The 12,870-nt window shown below is 41.1% G+C and overlaps 1 protein-coding gene across 1 annotated transcript in view; it reads left to right on the top strand.

Moving 5' to 3' along the window:
- thsd7ba (thrombospondin, type I, domain containing 7Ba) overlaps positions 1-12,870 on the top strand; it is a 140,457-nt gene that overhangs the window by 113,577 nt on the left and 14,010 nt on the right. The window contains exons 17-21 of the mRNA XM_035173650.2: positions 1,340-1,473; positions 2,036-2,189; positions 9,837-9,981; positions 10,284-10,399; positions 11,692-11,809. Coding sequence (XP_035029541.2) covers positions 1,340-1,473; positions 2,036-2,189; positions 9,837-9,981; positions 10,284-10,399; positions 11,692-11,809 — 667 coding nt within the window. The remainder of the gene's footprint in view (positions 1-1,339; positions 1,474-2,035; positions 2,190-9,836; positions 9,982-10,283; positions 10,400-11,691; positions 11,810-12,870) is intronic.

Below are 12,870 nucleotides of genomic sequence, written 5' to 3'. Positions count from 1 at the left end.
TCTGCTCTCACACACACACACACACACACACACACACACACACGCACACACGCGCGCGCACACAGACACTCATAAACACACACTTACAGGCACCCATTACAGCTTGTCATAGCTTTTTCCACAAATTGTCCTCTGGAGTATACCTTTTACTGTGGCAGACTGGTACATAGATTGAGAGTAAACATGTGTTTACAGGAGCAGTGTGCTGGCTGCTCCCTCGGTTACACAGACATGCCAGAGTCACCGGTTGAGTGGGAGGAGAAGGGCCATGGTCATTGTAGCTTTACACACACCACATGTGGTTCTCACCATATCATGCGTAGGTTTTATTTCAGAGCAAGTTCTTTGGTTCAGGTTGTATAATATTTATTTTAACTTCTGTTACAATCTAATCCAGTGCTTTCAGTTTAGCCTTTCATAGCCTGAATGTAGAGAATATTGGGGACATCACCCTGATATTAGCATTTCATGTTCTTCTCACACTAATGCGCGTATTTCGTAAAACAAAAATGACTCAAACATATTTTTATGCCTTCCGAAGTGCAGATTTTCCAAAAGGTTTCTGTGTATCTGTGTGTTCATGTAAAACTTAGCATTTGGGAAACTTTGACGTCACAGTTTACCTCTAATTACAAGTTTGCAGCTAATTGTAGCATTACTACACCACATTACCGGCATCTTCCTCACCCAATATTACCTGGAACAAAGTTCACTGAGCAGGCTCGCAATGTTCATCTCTGGTATTTGACGAATCGTTGATGCAGACCATATCGCCACCTAGTGGCCTGGCATGCTTGTTTGAGCATTTGTAGTTATTTTTTATGTTCCTGTCTGGATGGAAATATTTCGTAAAACAAAAGTCCAATGGACTGAGATTTTTTTTGTGTAAAACTAAGGGGTAAATATCATTGTAGACAAGGCGTTGATGGGGAGTATATATTTAGACTTCACCTCCCAGCGAAGCGTAATGCAGACCCATACAACAGCACAAAGGCATAGACTTGTATAACTTCTAGAATCAGGTAAGAATTTATACCTAAGAACAAAATAAGTATTGCTTTTTGCTTGTTAGAAGAAAGCCCCATGAGGATGAGTGGTTTGAACCTGGAGACACCTCGTTTGTCTTTTATGAAACATCCCTAATATCCTCTACACTCTGTACAAGTGTATGCTCCAAATGTTCTCTCTCTCTGTACATGTTGTATAGTGTGTCTGTGTTTGTGTGTTGTGCACTCGCTGATTTGTATGCTTCTCCAGCTCTTAAGGTTACACATTCTTTCTACTAAACCTCACGTGCATGTTCTTTCCCTCTGTGTGTGTCTGTGTTGCACATGCACAGGTGTACGAGGCCGTGCCGTGCCACAGCGTATGCAGCCAGTTCGAGTGGAGGATGGAGCCCTGGTCCATTTGCACCATCAACACCGTGGATGACCTGCCAGCCTGCGGGGAGGGAGTCCAGAGCCGAAAGATCAGGTCAGTGAGTCGGGCTTGGCACGCTGCGAGTCTGGCACCGCGACTCACACTCTGGGAGAGGCAGACTGGCAACGGTCCTGTAGCTGGCACTCAACAGTGGTCCTGACACTTGCAGTGCCAGGGGAGAACAAACAATTAAAACAAAGTAGCGCTTGCCTACGAGTGGTGCCAGATTTCTTTGTTGGGCCTTTTTTAGTGATTTTCGTAACAGCCACAGACGAAAGCACTGAAGTGATGACCTTTACTTCAGGTAGCATGTACAGGCATCTGATTTAGGAATTTCCTATTGTGAAACTGTGTCACTGTGTCAAAAGCATCTGGATTGGTTTTGTTTAGTAAAGTTTATGCCGAACATGAATGGGTAACTTGAAGTCACTCATTTCCAGTAAAAACAGTAATAAGACTATTTGCCCATTTCAGTTTTATAAAGCTGAATGTTGAGAAAACAGACAAATTGAAGATGCATTTTAAAAATAATAAGAAACTGTATTCTGTTTTGAGTCAGAAACCCAGTTTGGCCCAGAATACTACAGTTATAAGGTCATATCTGCTGTTCTGCCAGGTGTGTGAAGAAGGGATCGAGTGGGGAGGTCAGCAGTGCGGAGGACAGTCTCTGTGATCAGGAGGAATTGCCGCTCAGAGCCCAGGTCTGCTTTCTGGCCTGTCCCAACGACTGTGTGGTGACTCCCTGGGGACCTTGGATCAGCTGTTTCCTGGTAAGAAACAACAACTGATCGTTGACTCCGTTCTCTTGGTTAGTTGATGGATTGTGGACTCTGCTTGATTCCCATTCAAAATGCGCCCATCAGTGTGTGACATTGTTACAATCAAATAGCCCAAAGGGTAAAGGTTTCAATTTAGAAACTCACCTCATCACATCAGTCCTCATGAACCAAGTTTGAAGTGAAACAGATGAGCATTTGTTGATTGGTTGCAAAGTGAAGGTCAGAGAAATGTCTGAATTCATGAGTACAATAATAAAACAAATGCTGAATGACTCTTCATCCCTTTTATTTATTTTGTGTCTGGTACCTTTGGCTTATAATTGATAAAAAAAGAGCCATTTTGACATGTAGGGTAATATTAATTAATCAGAATGTATTCATCAATGCAGAGAACTATAACACTATACACTCCTCAGCTCACGTCATGTAGCTATTTTGATGTATTGATGCAAAGTGTTGAGATTTGCTTTAAAAAGCATTGTGTTTCATCCGGCTCCTTCTAAATACAAAGGTTAAAACACTTCATTTACTCATCAGGGAGGTGTTGGGATTAATTAGTAATAAAGAGCCTGAATGTGCATCCACCAGGCTGTTCTGTAAGACTGTGTGGTTTTAAAATCATATTTTGCTCTGCATCGGTGGCTGTTGCAAAGGAAATTGAATTTACGAATGTACCTTTACTCTCTGGTGAATGTTCGCCCTGCGGCTAGAGCTATGTAGCATATGCTCCCCAGTGACCGCAGCCACCGGCTACTGGTCACGCGGTCATGTCGGCATGGTATAGGTTTCCTGCCAGACCCACCAGTTCACTGGACTGGAACATTGGAGTCAGAGGAAGCAGCATTGAGGGCGATGAGACACCGAGATTACTTAATTAGTCTGAGTTTTCTCCACAGACCTTTTTTGTTTCGTTCAGTCATTTGGTTTGCGAGCTTTTGGCAGCCCTCTGAACACCAGTAAAAATCAGCCATTTAATGCAGTTGGTGATGTTATGATGTTTAAAGCTATTAACTCGGAGGCCAATTAAAGTGTAACAGCCGCACAAAATGGTTATAGAAGATTGGACTCAACAGATAAATGTGCCCTAAATCACTTCAGCACATGTGGTACAGTGAAGATGGTGCTGTTCTAATTTGTTCTGTCAAATTAATGTTACAGCTGCATCAGCGGATATTTGGACTCAAGGTATCAGAGAAACGCATGTGTTTGTAAGATGTTACAGATAAAGATGTCAGTTTCTACATCTTCCCACCTACCTACTAATTCCACCAATGTCTGTCTGTCTGTGGACGAATATTTTTAGAACAGTTCATCTTTTCAGGTCAAGCGAACAGCCCATTCCAAACAGGCAGGTTTAGAAGAGGACCTGCACTAGTCAGTAATAATGTTTGCAAAATCTTTTTCAATATAGCAAAGACATTAAATGTCGTATTGCTTTTTCTTCAAGCTCTAAATCACTACATGCCAAGAAAAAACCCCCAACCTCAAATTATTCCAGGCACAATGACCTGCATAAACACCGTGATCTGCCAATCGCAAGCATTTGAATAATGAACGAGGAATTTGCACAATGACACATTCTGCTCATACGTACGAGCAAGGGGGGGGGGGGAAACCTTTTTTCTATCGAGGGCCATTTAAATTTTATAACATCCTTCGAGGGCCATACTAAATTATTGTTTATTATTAACACATATATCACACCAGGGCTCCAGACTACCTTTTTTACATTGGTTGCACTGGTACGTATTTAGGTGAACCAGCACATAATTTGCACATAATTATTCATTATTCCTCTTGGCACCGCAATAATCCTTTTCTTGACAGTTCCCATACACATTGGTAATTTCTTAACTAGGTCTAGGAGAGGGGGCAGTCAGACAGTCTTACCACATATGACTCGAAGGCCGGACGTTAACCACTCCTGGTTTAAGCTGATTTGCTACTACAACTATTGTCCTTCTCCCAACCTTTGTAAAAAAAAAAAAAAATAGATAACCAAACCTCAGTGCACCCACTCACTGAATCGTTCCTGACACCTTCTCCATCTTCCACCCAGGCAAGCATCTCGCCCTCCACACTGCTGACTTCTGATTGACCGACACGCTATTCTCTATGACACTCGTGTGAGACAGAGAAGTACATATACGAATTCCTAACATTGTCGAAGGAAAAAAAGATTGTCCTCGAATGGATCGCGTTAGAAGAAACAGAGGTTTTTCAGGTAAAAAAAATGCTGGTCCACTTTAATTGCAGATAGGTGTTTAGCCCTGGGCCATTCCTGTGTTCAGTCAGAATGAGGATGTTGTGCAAGTGTGTGTAGGTGATAAGATCAGAGGAGTTGTGTTGTGCAAAGGTGGCATAGTGATGAAGGGCTGCATCCTAGGTAATAACGCCGTGATGTTTCCCTACTCTCGCACATATTAGAGATGTCACGATACCAAAACTTTAGTAGTCGATACCGATACCATGAAATTTCCACAAATGTACTAACACACAGCGTTGAACAAGTGATTCTTCTCCTCTGCTCCTCACCAACTACCCACACGCAGAACCGATCCCCACAATAACCCACTGAACTCACATTCATGTTCCTGGATACACGGTTAAAACACAGTCATTAAGATCCTTGAATTTTTTTTTCAGGAGATCAACTAAAGTCATGCCCCACCCCACCACAAAAGTCTCAGAGAGCGTATTCCTACGCCAAGGCTACTGCCCTATCTCGCCACATCAAAGCAGTGTTTCCCATAAATTATTGAGACCGTGGCAGCCCGCCATATTCTAATTTGTCCTGCTACAGTTTCATAATGACCCATATAAGAGATTCCTTACTTGGCGTTTTACTCCGTTGCTGCATTGTACAGCTTTGTGCTGCACTAACTGCTGCATCCTTGCTCGCACCATTATCCATGAAGTTGTTACCATCCATGCAGACAGTCAGAATTTATAGTTTCAGCTGCAGTTGTGCGTGCACCCACAAGTGGCATGCAATGAAGTTGAAGTGGTCTCTCACTATTTAGTGATATGTCCAGTAGTAACTAGAACTAGATCAGCCTGCGGCAGATTTTGGTTGTTGGTGTTTATGATGAGAATTAACATTTCCGATACAGAGGCCAAGGCTCCCTCTGCATGGGCTAAATTTAATTGCTCCCTCTAAGTTGCTCTTTTTACCAGAGAAGATTTGTAATTTTGTGTGTGCTGTATTCATAAAGGAAAGAAAATTGGGTAAAATTGGGTCCACCAATCCATCCAATTTGTCCAAAGAGCTACTCTGCAATTCGTTCCCCGTTTTGTGGCATTCTTGTTTAAACCTTGTTTGTATTCCGCTGTTTTTATGCCAATCTGCATTTTTAGTTTAAGATAAAGAACAACACTGGCAAAGAAGCTGCGAAGTGTGTGCGTATGTGTTCATGTGTGTGTGTGAAGGTGTGAAGAAGTATGTGAAATAAACTGTTACTCCGATTTCTCTTTTTTTTTAGCACTTTGAACTAGTGACTCGTCTTGCAAATTACAAACGAACAGATTCCATTCACAGATTTGTTCTAAACTCAGTGGGTTTCATTGTTATTTCGATTGTATCACAACTGAGCCTGCTGATTCCACATCGGAATATGAATGTGTGAGTGTGTGTAGCTGAAACACTGAACATTAGAGGTGCAATGAGCTACAGCACATCCACAGTGTATGAATCAAACTTGATTTCGAGGAGGCAGAGTTGTGTGTGAGGCTCACACAGAGGTCCCTTGTTAGGAGGTGACAGTGATTGAGGTTCACGTCCTGATGTATCAGTGAGACAGGGGCAAATGCAGCTCAATACAAACACCTTCATCAGTATAATCCTTCTTTTTTTTTTGTCCCTGAGAGACTGAGCTGACAGTTCTTCCATATTCACACACATCCCTCGCTCCTCTCTTCATGATTCCCATTCCCCTGCTGTGTTATTTGAGCAATATGCAGTTTCTCATCACGCCGTCTCTGTCCCCTGGTAGGTATTTGGTATGTTGCACTCTTACAGATCTAATCATTTCTCCCTTAATTATTGTCACGCTCAATTTGATCTGCCTTCAACTGTGCCATGTAAAAGTCGATGGTACAATAAATTCAGGTTTTTCCATATTACGTGCTTACTTATTACGCTGAGCACCAGTATATAGACGTGTGTGTGTTTGTTACTTTTGAAGCTCACAGTTTTCAATATATCTCTATAGGGATATAGGGAGACAATCTAAAGCTTACATGGATCAGAAAGTTTCCCCCTCCATCATGTGATGTCAAATGATGAGTGACGTCATGAGAAAGTTAGGACATTTTGGGACGGATTTCTGCATCCTGTTGCACTTTAACCCCCCCTGGTGTTTAAAGTCAGGCCCGACCCCAAAGTAATGGTGACAGAGACATTAGGACCCCATTATTACAGAGGATAGTGATTTGAGCTAGTTTGCAAAAAACAGTTCTCCTTCGTGTATGTGATGTAATGTATCCTATGATGTTATAAATGAATCTGCTGCAGCTGATGCTGTGACTGACTGTCATAATCAAACCAGGGGTCATGTTGGGACAAAGAAAATCAAAATGTTTATAAAATATTTTTATTTGCCTGGTTTTATCTTTTTTTAAACAATTCACTTTTTTTATCTTTTGTTACACTTATGGCTAAAATATGCTATTTCTAATATTTTTTAATTGTTTTTTAACTATTTTTGATTTATGGAAATCATTACAGATTAGTGAATCATTTGTTACCATGTGGTAGGAATGACATCACAAGGGCATTGGCATCATTATGAAATGGCTTTATTATAATATAAGAAAAACAGCATTTTCTGGTATGCATCACCCTTCTGATGCTTTTCATGGTGTCCTAGTTCTTTCCAAGGCTTCAGATTGGAGAATACAAGAGGATGTTTATACGGATTTGTGTCCTTCTTGAGCCTTTAAATACCAAAGTGTTACTACATTGCTCTGAGAAGAAGAATCACAAACATACCAAAGAAGATTCAATTCAAAATGTGATCTGGAGTTTCTGTATAGAATTCAAGGAATTTGTTACTTTTACATCCTTTGATAACTTGAATAGTCTGTATGAGGAACCTTAAAGAACGGGAATTCATTAGATTCGATTTTTTTATGTCTTGTGCCTGGAGTCACCTGAGTCCTGTCCCTGACACTGGGTCGAGATTTACCTTGAGACCGTCTACATTTTTAAGAAAACATTAGCAAGCTTGACATTATCTGCTCCCTCCTATTAAGTGTAATACTGAGCTCTCTCCACTGTACTTCAAGCTTTTGGGTTTTTGACTGTTCAGCTGTACTTTGGACTGAGAATCTTCTCTTCATACAGATCTATGTTGTATTAAACTAATGACAGCTGAGGCTCATCAAGTAAATCAGTTTTATTCACCACAGTGAACACCAATTAAAAATTCAGCCAATCTTTTTTCAAACATCTGTGCAGAAGTTTTTTCTTCATCGGAGTTGGATACATAATGAGTATTAATAAGGTATTTTTAATACAGCCAAAGATTTTCAGTCGCTGAATTTTTTAATACCCAATACACTTGGCATCGGTCTTTTGACAAATTACAAGATGTAATTAAAGAGGTTTCAAGGGGATAGTAAAAGTCATATAGATGAAGGTCACAGTGCTGTAATATCTTTGAAATATCTTTTGAGAAAAGAAAAGGATTGTGAAAGAGCAGCAGTTGCAGCTTGACGTTTTTAATTCCACGTTATATTAGGTAGATTTCGCTCAGGGAAGGCATAATGGGTTCATTTTTTTATTATATCAGCACATGGTCTAAAGCAAATGGAGCGAATGCATTAAGGATGAGTCCATATGAGCTTTCACTTGTTCAACAGCTAAAAACAAAAAGTATCTTCATCAGACGCGAGGTTCAAATGGGTGATAATTAATCATGGGTCGGTTTTTGTAACACAATAAACCAATCACGGTTTCATCGCTCATTCACTTTCAAAACCCAGGTGGCTTTGCAGCTTGGCAGATTGCTGTTTTAATGGTAGTGAGAGAGAGAACACTTCCCTGCAGAGAAAAATAGACCATCTCTGTGTGTAACAGGTAGAGTGTACTTGCTATATACACACCAGCTGTCTGTGCCAGGTGTAAGAGGGAGGTTACTAGGTTCTGTGCACCATGTGGGTTGATGTCACCCAAGTGAAGAGAAAAGATCTCACCTTGAAGTGCAGATGTTACTAATCTGGACCCAGGCCCGGACCCATAACTGATGAATCATAAAGAATAGTCTCATTTTGACAAAGTGTTTCTATTTTTAATCACCGCAGCTTTCGTATCCATTACGGCACTGGGTCAGCGGCCCAAGAAAGTCACAGACCAAATGCATCTGTTGTAAATCATATCGTGTGACCCCAATGAGCCAATGAAATCTGTGAATGACGATGGGCGTTCGGACCAGAGTTGGTCAGTGAGATACACACACCAGGTAGAGACAAGAAGGTGTAAGTCAGAGAAAAGTAAGAAAACTAAAGCTCTTTAGTTGTTAAGATGTGTTAAAATTGTTTGGTGGAAATCAGTTGAGAAAAAGAACAAAAAAGGAAACTTAATTCACATTTTCTATTCATATTTTTTCTAAAATTAAGCATTTTTCTAAGCTGCACATTAAAAAAATCCTTGTGTTATGTATTTTCTTTTTATACTTGACATGAGAAATTTGCATTTATTCCTATATTATATTAGTTATTTATATTCCCTCCAGTTCAATGTGAAAACTGACAATAAATATACTGCCTTGTTTTGACAGTTGTTGACTACACACTGATGTTTATACACCTAATATTTCAATATATATTCCTCTGAATCATAATGAGAGTAATTATGATGTTTCCAAAACCTTTCTTGAGGAAATTTACTCTATCTTCATTTTAATTGAATACTGCTACTATAGTGAATGTTTAAAATCTGTTTGTCAGGGACCAGTAATTAAATCTTAAACAAAGAGTGGAGCTGCTTCGTTCTAGAACAAGCTGCTGCACTTTCCTGCACTTGCTCATTTGTTGCTACACTCTTATGTTAAACTGTGAAATACACCGACTCATTATTCTGAATATCTGCTTTTTTCCCCCCCAACTAACTCTCTCCTCCCTCCCTCATTGCTCATTCACATAGCACTGATTTACTTTCATTGCTTTAGAAGGTGTTCACCTGTTGTTTGTCCTTCAGCTACAAACAGCTTCTCCTTGTACAGGATGAGAGAGAGGATCTCATGAAGAGAGGTGTCGGAGTAATGCTGTGCGACTAGGTTATTGTTCAGATACTGAATGGATCTATTGCACAGCATCGCTCTAAAAGGTGGTTTCTTGTCGTGGCTTTGAAAGCAAAATCCTCTGTTCAATTTTCTAATAAAAAAAAAGAGAATCGCTTGGTTTTATATATCAATCTTTATTTCAGGGTCTGAATCTGACTTATACAATAATAGATACAAATCTAATGATACTGATAAAAGACTGTTAAATCAAACAATGACAGTAATATATTAGTCGGTAAGTCATAAGTGTGAATTTGTGAAGCATACGTTCTTTTGCCTGCTGCCGGACTCCTTGTCCCTGCATCTCCCTCAAATCCTTAAAACAAACCTTTTTGGTTCTGTCATCGTTGTACAGCAGTGTGACCAAGGGACGGCGAGGAACAGGAGCAGACAGGTCCTCCGCCCCCCGGCCTCAGAAAGCTCCGTCTGTCCAGAGCTGCTCCAGTCAGAGCCCTGCATCCTCAACAGTACCTGCTTCACCTTCCAGTACCAAGTGTCAGGTAGGACGATCTGCACGGCCGCCCTGAACCGCAGGAGGCTCAGAGACTGTTGTTTGCATCCAGTGGGAGTGTAGTTCCCTCTATGTGAGCGAATGTGAGACCTGTCTGATCAGGTTTGTCTGCTCCCTGCAAGCCCAGAGAGATTCCCAGAATAAATGTGTGTGAGTTTATATGTTCAGGGGAAGTGAGGTCAGTGTACCCAATGAGCAGACTGGATTTATTTGACATGCCGGGGATTACAACCTGGTGACGGTCAGACTAATGTACACATATGTTCCCGTGTGTGTGTGTATGAACTACAGAATGGAGTACATGCCAGCTGAGTGAAAACGCCATATGTGGCCAGGGGTCACGGTTGCGTATCCTGGACTGTGTTCGCAGCGACGGGAAGATCGTAGAGCTGCAGAAGTGCGAGCAGGTACGGTGGATATTGTACAAGGGACGATTAGGGCCACTTAAGAATTAACTCTCAATATTACACAAATAAAGTCATAATATTATATGAATAAAGTTGTAATTTAGGCTACGTTTCATTTTACAGGGGAATATCTGAAGATCAGCCTGTAATTTGCATTAAAATGAGGGATTTGAAGCATCTTGTTAAGTTTTACTTTGGACTAGGTTTCAACAATAACTAAATACTCTGGGCTCTTGAGCATCACATCATGATAAATACCAGGACTTTGAAAATAAGCTGTTCATTCTAAAGAAAGAACCTCACAGACTTTAAGGAAATTGCCTCTTTTGCGCAGGAGGAAGTGTTTGGTAGGGGTTGACTAAGTTTAGTGCATTTCAAAGAGTTTTTGTAGTTTCTCATGAAACAATAAGATTAGTCAGAAGGATCCAGATGGAGGAGAACTCGAGTGAACACAGATTTTCCGTGTTGCTTATTTCCTAAAGATTATTTTTCTTTATCCCCATGATACTATGACTTTTTTCTCATTAAATTACACCTTTATTCTTTTAATATATCATGTTCTCGAAAACTAAAAAATGCGTTTAATGATGAGGTCAATGCAAACATGGTGCAGCAGAGAGTAAAGTACAAAGGTCTTAACTATGACTGACATCTTAAATAAAACAATTACATGGACAGGAGTTTATTCTTTTGATATTCCTACTGAGAAATGATCTACAACCAAATTAAAGAGTGTTTATAAATGTGGGTGTGTAAATAAATGTACTTGGTCCAGTAGATTGTCTCCACTTGCAGCTGCAACATGGCGCCAGTGGCTACAATGAAATCTTATGGGGCAACTGCGACATTCCACAAAATATCCACACAAAGTTTTTCACTAATAAAAGGCTCAAATCTGTTATTGTGGGTCTTTAGTACGAGTCTGGCAACATTGCACGTGTCTCACTCTCACTCTGGTGTGACTTGAATTCCCCTTTAACTTCCTCTAACTTTCCAGAAGCATATCAGAGGGAGTGAGACAAGCTTTATTTGGATAAAGATAAAGATTCTGTCACCTCTGTGTCACGTATAATGTGACTCTCTCTAATGAAAAATATGAAAAATATGTTCAATTATAGCTCACTGCCATTTGAAAGCAATGTTGATGCTAAAATTGCTTAATTACCTCCTCGTCTCCTCCGTCCTGACATGAACCGCTGGGTTTTTGAAGTATGGAAATGTGGGCGCTCCCTCTCTCTTGTTGCTGGAAATAATTAGCTTGAACCTCCTCACAGCTCTGCTCTTGTTTCCAGCTCGGCCTGACCAACAAGTGGAGGCTGTCGGAGCGGTGCGTGGTTGACTGTCCTGTCAGCTGCATGCTCTCCGATTGGTCGCCGTGGGCGGAATGCTCGTACACCTGCGGTAGCCAAGGTAAGCTTCATGTGCAAACAGGCTTTGAACCAAAGGGGAAAACACAATCCTGACGGACGCACACACACGGTCGACCACACGTGCGACTCCTCATTATTCCACCAGCTCAGGCTTTCACCGGGTTGTTGAATTGTGCATGAATACATTTAAATGCATTAAAATATTTAGGGGCATGTGTAATCCAAAGCCTGATTATTCAGTGAAACAGTGAGCTGCCGATTCTCTTTCCTCCTATAATGTATATTCTTACTTTATTAGCATTCTATATGAAGCTGCTTTTTTTTAATTAACGGGAGATTTTGCATTGTGAGGTTACAAAATGGCAACTTCGCTTAAGCTAAATTTCACACACAGCTCACCTTTGCCGACGTCGTAAATGATTCAGTGATCCTAAATAAAATATATACTCTTCCTCTGCATGATTTCCCCCAAATGCAATTAGTAATCGCCAACCTGTGGCGTGCCCTGGCATCACTTTGAAAAGTCAGGACGTAACCCTCATGCAATATACAAAAAGTTAATGAAGTTAACCTGATTGCATACATTGTTTCCCCTGCCTCCCAAAGCCAAACTCCCAGAGGGGGGAAAGCTTGTTATTCTGTTAATTAGAGAGACTCAACAGTACCTTCTTAAGTTCATCAATTTTAATTTGTCGTGGGCTGTCTGTTTTCCTCACAGTTAACCCCTCATTCCAGGAAGATCCCACTTAAGCTAGGCTTCTCACGTGGGGATTCCAACTCGACACTCTCTCTGTGTGTGTGTCTCTCGCTGCTGCGTCACTGTCGCCGCGTCTGTGTCTCCGCCGCTCTCTGGGCTCGTTGTCGCAACGTCGCGAAAAACACATCTGTCAGCCCCGATGAGGGATTTGCGTTGCATCTGTATCAGACGATGCAAGGATCTTGTTTTGTCAGGAGGCCACGGGGGGAGCGTTAATGTTTTGATTGTTGGGATGGCAGAGCTGGACGTCCTCTCGCTGTGTCTGTCTGGGGCCTGCCGAGTTCAGCATCTCCCCCAGCGCATCACACACACACACACACACACACACAAAACTTCTGTCTTCA

The sequence above is a fragment of the Hippoglossus stenolepis genome, chromosome 13 (assembly GCF_022539355.2).
Source record: "Hippoglossus stenolepis isolate QCI-W04-F060 chromosome 13, HSTE1.2, whole genome shotgun sequence".
NCBI classification, from domain to species: domain Eukaryota; kingdom Metazoa; phylum Chordata; class Actinopteri; order Pleuronectiformes; family Pleuronectidae; genus Hippoglossus; species Hippoglossus stenolepis.
Note: the sequence above shows the minus strand (reverse complement) of the source record. Positions and strands in the feature narration are given on the sequence as shown.